General features: G+C 37.4%; 1 protein-coding gene and 1 long non-coding RNA gene across 5 annotated transcripts in view; one reads left to right on the plus strand and one right to left on the minus strand.

Annotated features, from left to right (window-relative positions):
- LOC5520285 (armadillo-like helical domain containing protein 1) overlaps positions 1-14,955 on the plus strand; it is a 65,866-nt gene that overhangs the window by 44,946 nt on the left and 5,965 nt on the right. Inside the window, exons 1-7 of one of the 4 annotated variants that reach the window (XM_048731350.1) lie at positions 10,506-10,660; positions 10,806-11,004; positions 11,143-11,211; positions 11,747-11,828; positions 13,992-14,076; positions 14,186-14,274; positions 14,667-14,774. In XM_048731350.1, coding sequence (XP_048587307.1) covers positions 10,814-11,004; positions 11,143-11,211; positions 11,747-11,828; positions 13,992-14,076; positions 14,186-14,274; positions 14,667-14,774 — 624 coding nt within the window. In that variant the 5' untranslated portion in view covers positions 10,506-10,660; positions 10,806-10,813. Of the gene's footprint in view, positions 1-10,505; positions 10,661-10,805; positions 11,005-11,142; positions 11,212-11,746; positions 11,829-13,991; positions 14,077-14,185; positions 14,275-14,666; positions 14,775-14,955 lie in introns of those variants that run through there. The other 3 variants (XM_048731361.1, XM_048731355.1, XM_048731358.1) reach the window with 3 other exon arrangements.
- On the minus strand, positions 7,038-8,067 carry LOC116603770. The gene is made up of 2 exons (XR_004290786.2): positions 7,514-8,067; positions 7,038-7,174 (listed from the first exon to the last, which is right to left on the minus strand). It is a non-coding gene; the product is annotated as an uncharacterized LOC116603770 (long non-coding RNA).

Below are 14,955 nucleotides of genomic sequence, written 5' to 3' on the forward strand. Positions count from 1 at the left end.
AGGTACCGCTCTATATAGAACTGACGCTTACCATAAGGTACCGCTCTATAAAGAACTGGCGCTTACCATAAGGTACCACTCTATATAGAACTAACGCTTACTATAAGGTACCGCTCTATATAGAACTAACGCTTACTATAAGGTACCACTCTATATAGAACTAACGCTTACCATAAGGTACCGCTCTATATAGAACTAACGCTTACCATAAGGTACCGCTCTATATAGAACTAACGCTTACTATAAGGTACCGCTCTATATAGAACTGACGCTTACCATAAGGTACCGCTCTATATAGAACTGGCGCTTACCATAAGGTACCACTCTATTTAGAACTGACGCTTATCATAAGGTACCACTCTATATAGAACTAACGCTTACTATAAGGTACCGCTCTATATAGAACTAACGCTTACTATAAGGTACCACTCTATATAGAACTAACGCTTACTATAAGGTACCACTCTATATAGAACTAACGCTTACCATAAGGTACCACTCTATATAGAACTAACGCTTACTATAAGGTACCGCTCTATATAGAACTGACGCTTACCATAAGGTACCGCTCTATATAGAACTGGCGCTTACCATAAGGTACCACTCTATATAGAACTGGCGCTTACCATAAGGTACCGCTCTATATAGAACTGACGCTTACCATAAGGTACCGCTCTATATAGAACTGGCGCTTACCATAAGGTACCACTCTATTTAGAACTGACGCTTATCATAAGGTACCACTCTATATAGAACTAACGCTTACTATAAGGTACCGCTCTATATAGAACTAACGCTTACTATAAGGTACCACTCTATATAGAACTAACGCTTACTATAAGGTACCACTCTATATAGAACTAACGCTTACCATAAGGTACCGCTCTATATAGAACTGACGCTTACCATAAGGTACCGCTCTATATAGAACTGGCGCTTACCATAAGGTACCACTCTATATAGAACTAACGCTTACTATAAGGTACCGCTCTATATAGAACTAACGCTTACTATAAGGTACCACTCTATATAGAACTAACGCTTAGTATAAGGTACCACTCTATATAGAACTAACGCTTACCATAAGGTACCGCTCTATATAGAACTAACGCTTACCATAAGGTACCGCTCTATATAGAACTAACGCTTACTATAAGGTACCGCTCTATATAGAACTAACGCTTACTATAAGGTACCACTCTATATAGAACTAACGCTTACTATAAGGTACCACTCTATATAGAACTGGCGCTTGCTATAAGGTACCACTCTATATAGAACTGGCGCTTACTATAAGGTACCGCTCTATATAGAACTAACGCTTACTATAAGGTACCACTCTATATAGAACTAACGCTTACCATAAGGTACCACTCTATATAGAACTGATGCTTACTATAAGGTACCACTCTATATAGAACTGGCGCTTACCATAAGGTACCGCTCTATATAGAACTGATGCTTACCATAAGGTACCACTCTATATAGAACTGACGCTTGCTATAAGGTACCACTCTATAAAGAACTGACGCTTAGTATAAGGTTCAACTCTATATAGAACTGGCGCTTAGTATAAGGTACCACTTTATATAGAACTGGCGCTTTTATAAGGTACCACTCTATATAGAACTGACGCTTAGTATAAGGTTCAACTCTATATAGAACTGGCGCTTAGTATAAGGTACCACTTTATATAGAACTGACGCTTACCATAAGGTACCACTCTATATAGAACTGACGCTTACCATAAGGTACCACTCTATATAGAACTGGCACTTGCTATAAGGTACCACTCTATATAGAACTGGCGCTTAGTATAAGGTACCACTCTATATAGAACGGACGCTTACCATAAGGTACCACTCTATATAGAACTGACGCTTACTATAAGGTACCACTCTATATAGAACTGACGCTTAGTATAAGGTTCAACTCTATATAGAACTGGCGCTTACTATAAGGTACCACTCTATATAGAACTGGCGCTTACTATAAGGTACCACTCTATATAGAACTAAAGCTTACTATAAGGTACCGCTCTATATAGAACTAACGCTTACCATAAGGTACCACTCTATATAGAACTGGCGCTTGCTATAAGGTACCACTCTATATAGAACTGACGCTTACTATAAGGTACCACTCTATATAGAACTGGCGCTTACCATAAGGTACCACTTTATATAGAACTGACGCTTACTATAAGGTACCACTCTATATAGAACTGACACTTACTATAAGGTACCGCTCTATAAAGAACTAACGCTTACTATAACGTAGCGCTCTATATAGAACTGGCACTTGCTATAAGGTACCACTCTATATAGAACTGGCGCTTACTATAAGGTACCGCTCTATATAGAACTAAAGCTTACTATAAGGTACCGCTCTATATAGAACTAACGCTTACCATAAGGTACCACTCTATATAGAACTGGCGCTTGCTATAAGGTACCACTTTATATAGAACTGGCGCTTACTATAAGGTACCGCTCTATATAGAACTAACGCTTACTATTAGGTACCGCTCTATATAGAACTGACGCTTAGTATAAGGTACCGCTCTATATAGAACTGGCGCTTACTATAAGGTACCGCTCTATATGGAACTAACGCTTACTATAAGGTACCGCTCTATATAGAACTGACGCTTCCTATAAGGTACCACTATATATAGAACTGGCACTTGCTATAAGGTACCACTCTATATAGAATTGACGCTTAGTATAAGGTACCACTCTATATAGAACTGGAGCTTGCTATAAGGTACCACTATATATAGAACTGGCACTTGCTATAAGGTACCGCTCTATATAGAACTGGCGCTTGCTATAAGGTACCGCTCTATATAGAATTGACGCTTAGTATAAGGTACCACTCTATATAGAACTGGCGCTTACTATAAGGTACCGCTCTATAAAGAACTAACGCTTACTATAACGTAGCGCTCTATATAGAACTGGCACTTGCTATAAGGTACCACTCTATATAGAACTGGCGCTTACTATAAGGTACCACTCTATATAGAACTGGCGCTTACTATAAGGTACCACTCTATATAGAACTGGCGCTTAGTATAAGGTACCACTCTATATAGAACTAACGCTTACTATAAGGTACCACTCTATATAGAACTGACGCTTACTATAAGGTAGCACTCTATATAGAACTGGCGCTTACCATAAGGTACCACTTTATATAGAACTGACGCTTACTATAAGGTACCACTCTATATAGAACTGACACTTACTATAAGGTACCGCTCTATAAAGAACTAACGCTTTTTATAACGTAGCGCTCTATATAGAACTGGCACTTGCTATAAGGTACCACTCTATATAGAACTGGCGCTTACTATAAGGTACCGCTCTATATAGAACTAAAGCTTACTATAAGGTACCGCTCTATATAGAACTAACGCTTACCATAAGGTACCACTCTATATAGAACTGGCGCTTGCTATAAGGTACCACTCTATATAGAACTGGCGCTTACTATAAGGTACCGCTCTATATAGAACTAACGCTTACTATTAGGTACCGCTCTATATAGAACTGACGCTTAGTATAAGGTACCGCTCTATATAGAACTGGCGCTTACTATAAGGTACCGCTCTATATGGAACTAACGCTTACTATAAGGTACCGCTCTATATAGAACTGACGCTTCCTATAAGGTACCACTATATATAGAACTGGCACTTGCTATAAGGTACCACTCTATATAGAATTGACGCTTAGTATAAGGTACCACTCTATATAGAACTGGAGCTTGCTATAAGGTACCACTATATATAGAACTGGCACTTGCTATAAGGTACCGCTCTATATAGAACTGGCGCTTGCTATAAGGTACCGCTCTATATAGAATTGACGCTTAGTATAAGGTACCACTCTATATAGAACTGGCGCTTACTATAAGGTACCGCTCTATAAAGAACTAACGCTTACTATAACGTAGCGCTCTATATAGAACTGGCACTTGCTATAAGGTACCACTCTATATAGAACTGGCGCTTACTATAAGGTACCGCTCTATATAGAACTAAAGCTTACTATAAGGTACCGCTCTATATAGAACTAACGCTTACCATAAGGTACCACTCTATATAGAACTGACGCTTACTATAAGGTACCGCTCTATATAGAACTGATGCTTACTATAAGGTATCACTCTATATAGAACTGGCGCTTACTATAAGGTACCGCTCTATATAGAACTAACGCTTACTATTAGGTACCGCTCTATATAGAATTGACGCTTAGTATAAGGTACCACTCTATATAGAACTGGCGCTTGCTATAAGGTACCACTATATATAGAACTGGCACTTGCTATAAGGTACCGCTCTATATAGAACTGGCGCTTGCTATAAGGTACCGCTCTATATAGAATTGACGCTTAGTATAAGGTACCACTCTGTATAGAACTGGCGCTTACTATAAGGTACCGCTCTATAAAGAACTAACGCTTACTATAACGTAGCGCTCTATATAGAACTGGCACTTGCTATAAGGTACCACTCTATATAGAACTGGCGCTTACTATAAGGTACCGCTCTATATAGAACTAAAGCTTACTATAAGGTACCGCTCTATATAGAACTAACGCTTACCATAAGGTACCACTCTATATAGAACTGACGCTTACTATAAGGTACCGCTCTATATAGAACTGATGCTTACTATAAGGTATCACTCTATATAGAACTGGCGCTTACTATAAGGTACCGCTCTATATAGAACTAACGCTTACTATTAGGTACCGCTCTATATAGAACTGACGCTTAGTATAAGGTACCGCCCTATATAGAACTGGCGCTTACTATAAGGTACCGCTCTATATAGAACTAAAGCTTACTATAAGGTACCGCTCTATATGGAACTAACGCTTACTATAAGGTACCGCTCTATATAGAACTGACGCTTCCTATAAGGTACCACTATATATAGAACTGGCACTTGCTATAAGGTACCGCTCTATATAGAATTGACGCTTAGTATAAGGTACCACTCTATATAGAACTGACGCTTCCTATAAGGTACCGCTCTATATAGAACTGGCACTTGCTATAAGGTACCACTCTATATAGAACTGACGCTTAGTATAAGGTACCACTCTATATAGAACTGGCGCTTACTATAAGGTACCGCTCTATATAGAACTGACGCTTAGTATAAGGTTCAACTCTATATAGAACTGGCGCTTGCTATAAGGTACCACCAAGAGACCATGATATAAGAGAACGAATCCCCGTGGCCCATGATGCCGTCCATGATTGCGCGAGCTTGTCAATCATAGCATCCATATATGGTTCATTGCTCCATATTTGGTTATGGGCACCCCGCTAGCTAGTACATTTTCACAATGTTTTTCCCTCTGCACTTCTTGACTTCGTTCGCTACCTGTTTTTACCCTTTTTGCTGCCTCTCATAGCTCAAGATTACAATGCTACTTGTAGAGTGGTGTCCTGGTATCTGTTAAGTTATCTGAATGTTATATAAATAATTGAACGGGAAGACGTCGGGAAGACGGCGAATTTGGAGTTCATTCAAGATGCATCAGGCTGACTCCTAAAAAGTTCTTTTTCTCTTCAATACGGTGAGATGGAAAACCTAGGCATTCTCAGTCTATGACATGTATTAAGATACAAGAAGGCCTTTATTTTTCTTTGATTTGCAATATTTTTAGATGAATAAACTTCAATTTTTCACGCAGATGTTCAGAAATCATGTCACTCAAGAAACCCTTGTCACCGGAATAAGATTTACTTCATTATGGAAGTAAATCTTATGGAGATTATGGAGACTTGAAATATTTTTTTGTGAAATACCTGTCTTAATAACCACTATATCGGTGTGAATATAATGGTTTTAAGTTCTGGATGTATCTTTTTCATTAAAAGGGAATTGGAAGAGAATTGTTTTTTCTAAATCACAGATTTATGATTGTTGTTGTTTTATAATTTGCGAATCAGCCGTGAAAACTTTTACTGGGGTTGGTCCCCGAGCCTAAAATCACGCACTCTATGCATTTCAAAGTCCGAGAAACGGCTTTTTGGATCCAGCGTACTCTATGGAAGATCATTTTCACAGTTGTAAAAAAGGATGGTTTTCGGTCAAAAAGATTTCCATAACGTCCTTTTCCGGGTCACATCGCTCAAGATGTGATCGCGCGTAAGACTTATGTTGCTAGGAAACGTGAGCGCTAATGCCTAGTGCACACTAGTGACATAACGACATGAGAACAATGGCACGCGCATTCTTTTAAGCCCGACATAACGACATGGACATAATGACATAAAAGAAAAAAACATGTTTTTTCTCTTATGTCGTTATGTTCATGTGGTTATGTTGGGCTTATGTCAAAATGTCGAACCATTCACACTTGAACATTTGAACATAAGGGTGCACGCGCCTATGTCATTATGTTGTTATGTCACTAGTGTGCATCAGGCATAACCAATCAGAGGCGTATCTAAAAATAACTGCTTGTTCTAAAAATAGCTTTCACGGACGTCATCATTGGAACATACCCTAATACGGGGGATTCGTTCTCTTACATCATGGTCTCTTGGTACCACTCTATATAGAGCTGACGCTTACTATAAGGTTCTACTCTATATAGAACTGGCGCTTGCTACAAGGTATAACTATTTATTACATACATACTGAGAAATACTCACTGAAAACATATTAAGTAAATTTTCGTTCGTTCATTGGTCTCAGCAAATCAGAGGCGCGAATGATGTTTTTTTTCACCGTGAAGAAAAGTCGTTTCGCGGTTCTGATTGGACGAACGATATTTTTTCCCTGCACTTGAATGGCTTCAATCCCAACCCCGGGAGACGGGTAGCTTTGAATGTCACTTTTGTTATTGAGCTTTATTGAGCGAGGGAATGAAATTTTACTGTGAAAATTGAATACGCAAAGCGTGCAAAACGGCAGACAATAGATTTGCTACTCTCAATGACACTGTAGAGGATTATGTAGAAAGTCTTGAAAACAAGAATACAAAGGGAAAAACCAATCGAGATATAAGGCTGTTTAAAACGCTAACATCACAGTCTCGTGCGTGACATTAGCGAGACAGATTTATTTGAACAATGTAAGTTTCTGTCTGTCTTCAACTGAACCGTCGAACAGCACAAACGTCGAAGCCTCCGCAGCCAAGTCTAATAAAATGTTATGTATTAAGCTTATTATAAATTTATCAGTATGTACATAATAAACAAAATACAGCATGGGAATTGCTTTGTATAGTTTTTATTCACTTGTTGTTTTATATAAAAAAAACTCACTCGTTCGCTGCGCTCACTCGTTCGTTTTTTGATACTGCACAACTCGTGAATTAAAACCGTACGCGCGCACTTTCCAAGTAGTATTCATTATATATTGAACTGGCGCTTACAGTTGAATTAAGGTACCACTAATAAAGAACTGGTACTACAAGGTTCTAATTCTATCGTAGACGCGTGCTACAAATTCCTGACTGAACTTGACGACAACAATACCTTTGCTCATGAAAATCCTCGCAATGTACGCATGTGTATTCCCCCATAATCCCTCACTGCTAAAACATTAAGCTGATAGACTGTGCTTTCGACAAAATGTTTGTTAAAATGTAAATATATCGAGCGAGTAGCTGCCTTATATACATGTTGTTCCAAGCGTTATCAAAATTTACCTTTTTATCTCTTAAACTGTTTTGCCTTCCCCCTCCCTCTCTATCAGTCTGTACTATCAAGTTATATTTCTTTAGAAAAAAATCCAAAAACAGACCCCCAGCACTATCGACAAAATGATAACACTCAATCGGCCCATCTTTTACTGTCGTCCCTATCTAAATGGGCCAAGAAATACAACCATACCTTTGTATTTTCAAGCAGCAGGAGAGATTAATATGCATGACGCCTTTGCGCCGCAATGGCGCGCTTGCCTGCGGTTCTCATTGAGGTTAGTCTCACCTTGTGGTAAATGATAGCACCTAACCGACAATACTACAATTCCGTTATCAGAGCAAAGCATTTACCTCCTTGTTTCGTTCAAATTGCCCAAAAATATTCATAACCAGTTTACGCGAAGGTCTTATAGTTTCAATATTTTTAAATAAACGACAGGATTTTCGTTTCATTATTAGTGTATTTTAGTTCATTAAAGCGATGTTGCCATGGCGGTCCAGCCGGGCTTAAACAATCCTATTTGATGCATTTATTGATGATAGAGTTCTAAATGCGCAAATTAAAAAACCGCTTATCTGAGAGTCACGATATCAACAATTGCTATTTGCGTCCCGCTGTGTTATAGCTAGATGGGAATTTCGGGCTATAGTGAATTTGTTTTTATCACATGCGTGACAGTATGTGTTCAACATGGATTGCCCATTAATTGGCCATAGATTCAATGTTTTTTTTAGGTGCCCGATAAAGCCAAAAATTAACCACAAATTCTTGAGTGGAATGAAGTGAAGATACCGTTTGATGAATGAATTATTTGGTCATCAGACAATGGCTCAACGCCAATTATTTCTCAATTTATGCTTATCGAGACTAGCATTAAAGGCTATCTCTTCATCGTTTAAGTTATTAAAATCGTTTCAGGGCGTTAGTTGTGTCTATTTTTTAAGCTTTTTTGTTTCTACTTTTTTCATATGACTTACTAAATGATTCCTAGTATTTCATATCCTTTAGCTAAAAATGCTTGAATGAGAACCATTACATCGACCTTTAGCGCTTAATGTCAACATGTGCCGGGCCGTTCCGAATACGGACTTACCGTTGTAACGGTTGTTTTCTTCGTTTTCGTCGACATTTGTACGAGTCTTTTGTGCCTTGTGCCAGCTTTCGCATGATAAGGATTTCACGAGATTTCCCGCCGTTTGTTGCAGCGTAAGATGGTGATGTGCTTGCGTCAATCCTACACTGAGAAAGTGCCCTTAAATAATGCAGCATTGGTCTTTGAAATTGAAAAACTAGATGGAAGAGGAATGAGTTAATTGGACATCAAAATATCTCAACACTGAGGTCTGTTCGTTTTCCCTTTCAATACTTTTAGGAAAGTGTAAAATCAAAAACCCCCATAGCACCTAATTTAAAATGTGCGTTAATTTCTGATAAATAAAGCTGCTGTTCAGTCCATTTAGAGGCGTTGGCTGCGTTGTGCTAAGAGTTTCTCGATTCAGTTCAATTACAGCAGCTGTTAAAACAATGATATGATATCTACTCAAAAGAAATATTAACAATATGAAAAAGAAAAGTGAGTGTACATTGTTAAAGTAACGTAGGCTATAAAGCAACTGGCTTACCGGGTAAACATTGTTGCAGGGTAACATTTCTAGCTCTACTTAAAAAGTCTGAGCACTTACCAGGCTTCGACAACTATATCCAAATCCCTCCTATCCACTTCATTTTAATCAACTTAAAGAAAATTTGCATTACATATCACACAATTCCAAGTGTATCTTGACAGAAATTTTGAAACACTTCTTAAAACCAGTGCTCCCCTCTACTAACTGACCAATATCCCTGCTCCATATCAACGCGTACAATAGCGCACTTACGATGCTTTCTTCTAGAGGTGCGCCCTCCATCTTGTCTTCTGATGATATGGCTAGCGAAACGTCTTTCTAAGGGCATAACTCTATTTATTATGGTTTATAAATGCCGAGGGAAAGGATCTTACCGATCAGCATATGGCAAAACCACCAGAGATTAATCGAATAGGTTGAAAGCCATCAAACTAAAACAAATTGATTTATTTACACTTGTCAAATGCACGTAGTTAAAATCCTTTTACATGGGTAATACATTTCATCCTCTTTATTCAGGTAACGGAACATCGCAAGACTTCAGGCAATGGCCAATAATGTGCGAGACTACTTTTTCCATTACAGCCTTTTTTTTCTTTATAAGAAAAGAGAGTGGGCGGGCATCTATTTTCGATACTTACTTTTTTAACAGTTTTTTCCTCAAATCGGCTTTGAGGCTAGAATCCAAGTTACCGGTCCATTATATTAATAATAGAAATGATAACGGAAAGAGAAAAGACGCTATTGTTTTCTAGTTTCAAATCTCGGGGTTCTGTCAATTCTAAGGAGATTTTTCTCGAAACGCTTTTAGTAACTTATCCAATCAGGGCGCGTTTTTATGATAGACCTCTAGTTTCCACCACCATTAGTATGACGGCGATTAAGATCATCTTTACTTGACACGAGCGGGATAGTGTAAGTGATAATAATTTAGATCTCGACCAGACATTTAAGCATCAATTATAAATTGTAATGTAAGGTAAATTTCAACTAAAAAGGTTGGGAACAGAGTAGAGAAAATAAAATAGATAAGACATAGTTTAGAATGCACTTCTTTATTAATTTTAAAGTTTACAGGTAAGGTATTTTGTTTCCCTTTTTTTTCTTTTTCTCCAAGAAAGCATAAATATTTATGCGCTATCCAGACCGACCATCGTTATAAAGTAGAAGATGGTAGTGGGTTACCTGTGCTTTGAATTCGCCTTGTGTTTTCGGTTCAGCGGACGTTGCTATAGTAAACATGGCGGCCTCCTAGCACCCGAAGAGGCAAAACTTCACTTTTTTTCGTGTTGTAAACTGCAAAATGGGTATAATCCGGACATATATCCTTAAAAGTGTGATGTAGAGCTAAAAGGTAATCTTTTTGTGTGTTTTCACCCTGACATACTGGGTGCAAGAGTCAAATTTATATTCGAAAATGTCTAGCGAGCTGTGATTGCTAATGGGATGGATGCCTCCTGTTCACATCGTTAACTTATTTATTTTATCTGTGTATTTAGAATAAACGATGAAGAACGATCAAGCAGCTGTCACGAAACTTCTCCAAACATGGGACAGGGGATCAAAGACTACGCGAGCTAAAATATTGCAAGAATTCATAAATGAAAACCAAAACAAAACAGGGCCGGCTCTTGAGCTAGAGTTCGCCCACTCTGCTAGTTTGTTTCTCACTAGATTGACAGCCTGGCTGAGATTAACGTATCCTTGATGTGCATTTCATTATGTAGAAGCAAAGGGGACCAGCAATGACATAAAATGTGGGCTGGAATTTTATCAAAATTATTTATGTAGTTGAATTGGATTTAAATTGGTGTTGGTTGTTCTTGACTTTGAAAGGTATATGATGGGTAGCTATGTGAAGCTACAGTTACAAGCGATTACAATTTTTGTTGGAGCTTCAAGCGGGTAAGTCTTTCTAAAAGTCACCCACTTCAAGCTTCTTTAAGTGGACTCTCCAAGTAGTTTAAAATTCACTTATACAGTAAAGGCCTGCATATAAGACACCTAGAATTGTCAAGATCAGGCTGGATAGGTTCTTATAAATCAGGGTCACCTTTAACAAATCAGTCTGTTTAGATTTTTAATTTGTTCTTATTTTTTTCATATACAGTACACAAACCAGAACAATCACTATAACAATAACAATAAATGCAGACCACAACATATAAGCCCATGTTGTATTTAACAAAAGTGTACATATACCAGAAAAGTATCTTTTTCTCTCTTGTTATCAACAGTAAATCAGAATTTTGACAAAACATTTGAGTGATCTTCCAAATAAGAACCTACACCTATTCTTTCCCACCAGGCTGTTTTTATAAAATGGATGCTTATAAAAGCCAGTACTCTTTTAATCTCTGTATTCTCCTATGCAGGTGTTAAATATACCATGGCGCACTTGCTACTTTCTCAATAATTGTATTGTATTATTAAATTCCAGGCACAAGTTCCTGGCAGAATTTCTGGAGGTTGGGGGAGTGCTGACAGTTTTAGAAATTCTGGGACTTAAGCAAGCAAAGGAGGTATTAAATATACACTAGTTCAATATTAGAGACCATGACATGAAAAATACATAAGCTCTTATAACAAAATATAGCTATCGATGTTTGGTTTTAAAAACGCCTTTGCGCTCATTGATTACAGGAATTCTTGTAATCGTGTTTTGAAAATGTCTTGTCTTGGCGACTTTTTTTTGATTGGCTGACGTAAAGAGTTGTACACACTTGATGGGGTTCCAGTCGAACTTCGCTTGCCATTGTATGAGGGCGAGCATATCTCTTATATTTTTTCTATTTCCTCGCTTTTAAAGTCTTGGTAAAGAAAGATGATTACATTGTTAAACAATGGACCCAAGAATAACTTTTTCCTATCACTAAGATAGAGGTTTAAAATCGAAACCTGAAGTGAATGGAATGAAAAGACATCTCTGAAGTGTTTACCAGTTCAAGTGGATCGGTTCATTCAAGCATTAATGAATTTCAACCGGATTATTTTGGCTTGTTTTGATCACTACGCCTCATTTTTACCGGTGAGGATGAATGGTTTGATTATAAGAATATGTTCTATTGGATTGGACTTTATTTCAATGCATTTCTATTCTCAAACTGAGTTGTAGATATAAGTTTGCTTCCAAGTGCGAATGCGAACGGCCATAAAACCAAGACGGGGCGAACAACTTCACTAAAGTTAGTAAACCCGCAAAAATACCGGTTCACCTTCAAACAGCACCCCGGGGTGGAAAATGTTGAAAGAACCACATGCAATTGTAATAATTTGATTCACTGTTGAGCCTCAAAGTACAACAAATTGCCGAACGGGAAAAGCAAAATAGTTTTTTCCGCGCCGATTGACAACAGGATTTGATTCAGTCATTCAAGTCAAGTCTTGATGGCAGTTTTTTTAGAACTATTCAGGGATTATAATGCTAGTACCATCTACTGCATTTGTTGTTTGTTTGTTAAAAGAGAATTAAATACAATCGAGTTTTTTTTGCCGTTCACTCATTGATGAGTTTCAGTCCTCGCATCCCGATCTACTTTTTAGATTTTAGTTTTCCAGTTGTTTCTCTTTGAGTTTTATATCTTGACATTTTTTTTAATCTCTTTGTGTAGATTATTTATATCTTGCTTCCCTTGTAATCTATAGGTTTCATTATTTAGTGCATTGTTTAGTGCGTAAAAAATGTTCTTCTAAGAGCTTGTTTTGTTCTTGTGACAATTCGCAATTAATTAGACAAAAAAAGTATAAACCTTTTTTTCTCTGTATTATTTGAAAGAGCATATAGGCGCTTTCAAAATACACATTCTGCTTTGCAGAAATATAGATGCGTTACTTTTTGCCTTGTAATATCGTTTCGCAATTATTTACAGCGTATATCTTATTGCTTTGATCGCAATTGTGATCGAAAAAGGAGTGAGTTTGCCAAAAAGTTGGCTGATTCGAGCGCTAATGGTGTTCAATAGCTTTAAAAATTTAAATAAAAATCACCGCTCCAATTGCTGCAGGATTCCTTGTGGATACTTTGTTCTGGTTACACTCAGCTATTTTCTGGGTAAGATTCGGGCTCCATGATCAATTATATGTGTATTTTGGGTGGAGGCGTCCTATTTTGTATTATTTTGTCAAATGTTTATCACCCTCTTGTACAACTCTTGACGTCACAAGTGATATGCAAATTAGATATTCGGATGTCGCTCCTTTCATGCGAAACCTTGCCAAAATTGCTCATTTTAAAAGGATCAAAAATCAGGTTTTCCGTTTAAATCAAGTATCGAAAATTGGAGGAATTATTGTTGGGATATATTACGCTACTATATTAACTAGTCAATTTGTCAAAATAAGCAAAAGAGAATTTTGTGTCACGTTCTCTTTAAGAAAAAAGTGACCCTGGGGGGCGGGGGGAGTACTTAGCCTGTATATGGATGTTGCCAAGGGTCTGTAACCCTGTTAAGGACATAAAAACAATTTACATTCCCTTTTTGGATAAAGGAGAAATGATCACAGGAAATAAGCCTGAATACATGGGTATGTCCTGAACCTCAGAAAAATAAGGCTTGGTTACATACTTCTTGACAATTCATGTGGAAGGAAAAAAAATTAGTCTGAACCCTATTCAGATAGATATATACCTTGACAGAAAATTTAAGAGAACTTGTTTATATAACTTTTGGTTATATGTTTTTAAGGAGGATAAAGCCCAAGCTCTGAAGCTTCTAATGCATGTTGTAAATTCTGGACGACGATACAAGGAATTAGTTTGCGAGAGCTTTGGTAAGAGAGCTTTTTACTTGTATCACCAAAACCTTGTAGGTGATCAAATGATGCTACTTATTATATTATTATTATTATTAAATTATATTATTAACAATTTGATTGCCAGGGATAAGAGCAGTGGCAGAATGCTTGGCTAAATCTAATTCTGAGGAGACACAGGATTATGCTCGAAACCTGCTCCAGCAGCTTGCCAATGTAAGATCAGTTAGGGATTAATGAAAAAGAGTGTGCCACCCATTGTATTTAAGCCAAAATTGGTCGAATCACTCAATTTATGTTAACCAATGTGATGTGGAGTATTTTGAGCAAACAAATGCTGATTTTCTTGCAAAAATCCTGAATTACATTTGATAAATGGATCTGCCCAAAAATTATTGAAGATTTTTAAACCAACATTTAAATTTTAAAGTTAAGACTTTTAAAGTTGAAACTTCACATATAGCACCATCTTTTTATTATCATCAGTTTTACAAACCTTCTCCACTTCTTAATATCTAATCAGAAGCAGTATTTCTCCTTTGTTTTTGTAAACTCCTGAAATGTACAGTAATTGTTGCTACAGAAGCCGTTTTTTTATATGCAAATAGGGAAATCCTAAGTATGAAGCACAAGTTTACAAAGCCCTCATTGCACTTCTAAAGTCAGCTTCTCCTAAAGCTCAGCAGATGGCAGCTCAAACACTACGAATTGTACAGGTATTTTCGCCCGTATTGCCCCACCCATAGCCATAGAAAATATATCATGTCATTGTTCCGTTAACTGAGGTGTGTTCCGGTATTATGAGCACATAACATAGTGACTTATGGGTCAGATAAATTTGAACCATTAGAAATTAAGGTGAGGGTACTGAAACATCCTTAAGACATAGAACAAAAA

This window comes from Nematostella vectensis, chromosome 1 (assembly GCF_932526225.1).
Source record: "Nematostella vectensis chromosome 1, jaNemVect1.1, whole genome shotgun sequence".
NCBI lineage: Eukaryota > Metazoa > Cnidaria > Anthozoa > Actiniaria > Edwardsiidae > Nematostella > Nematostella vectensis.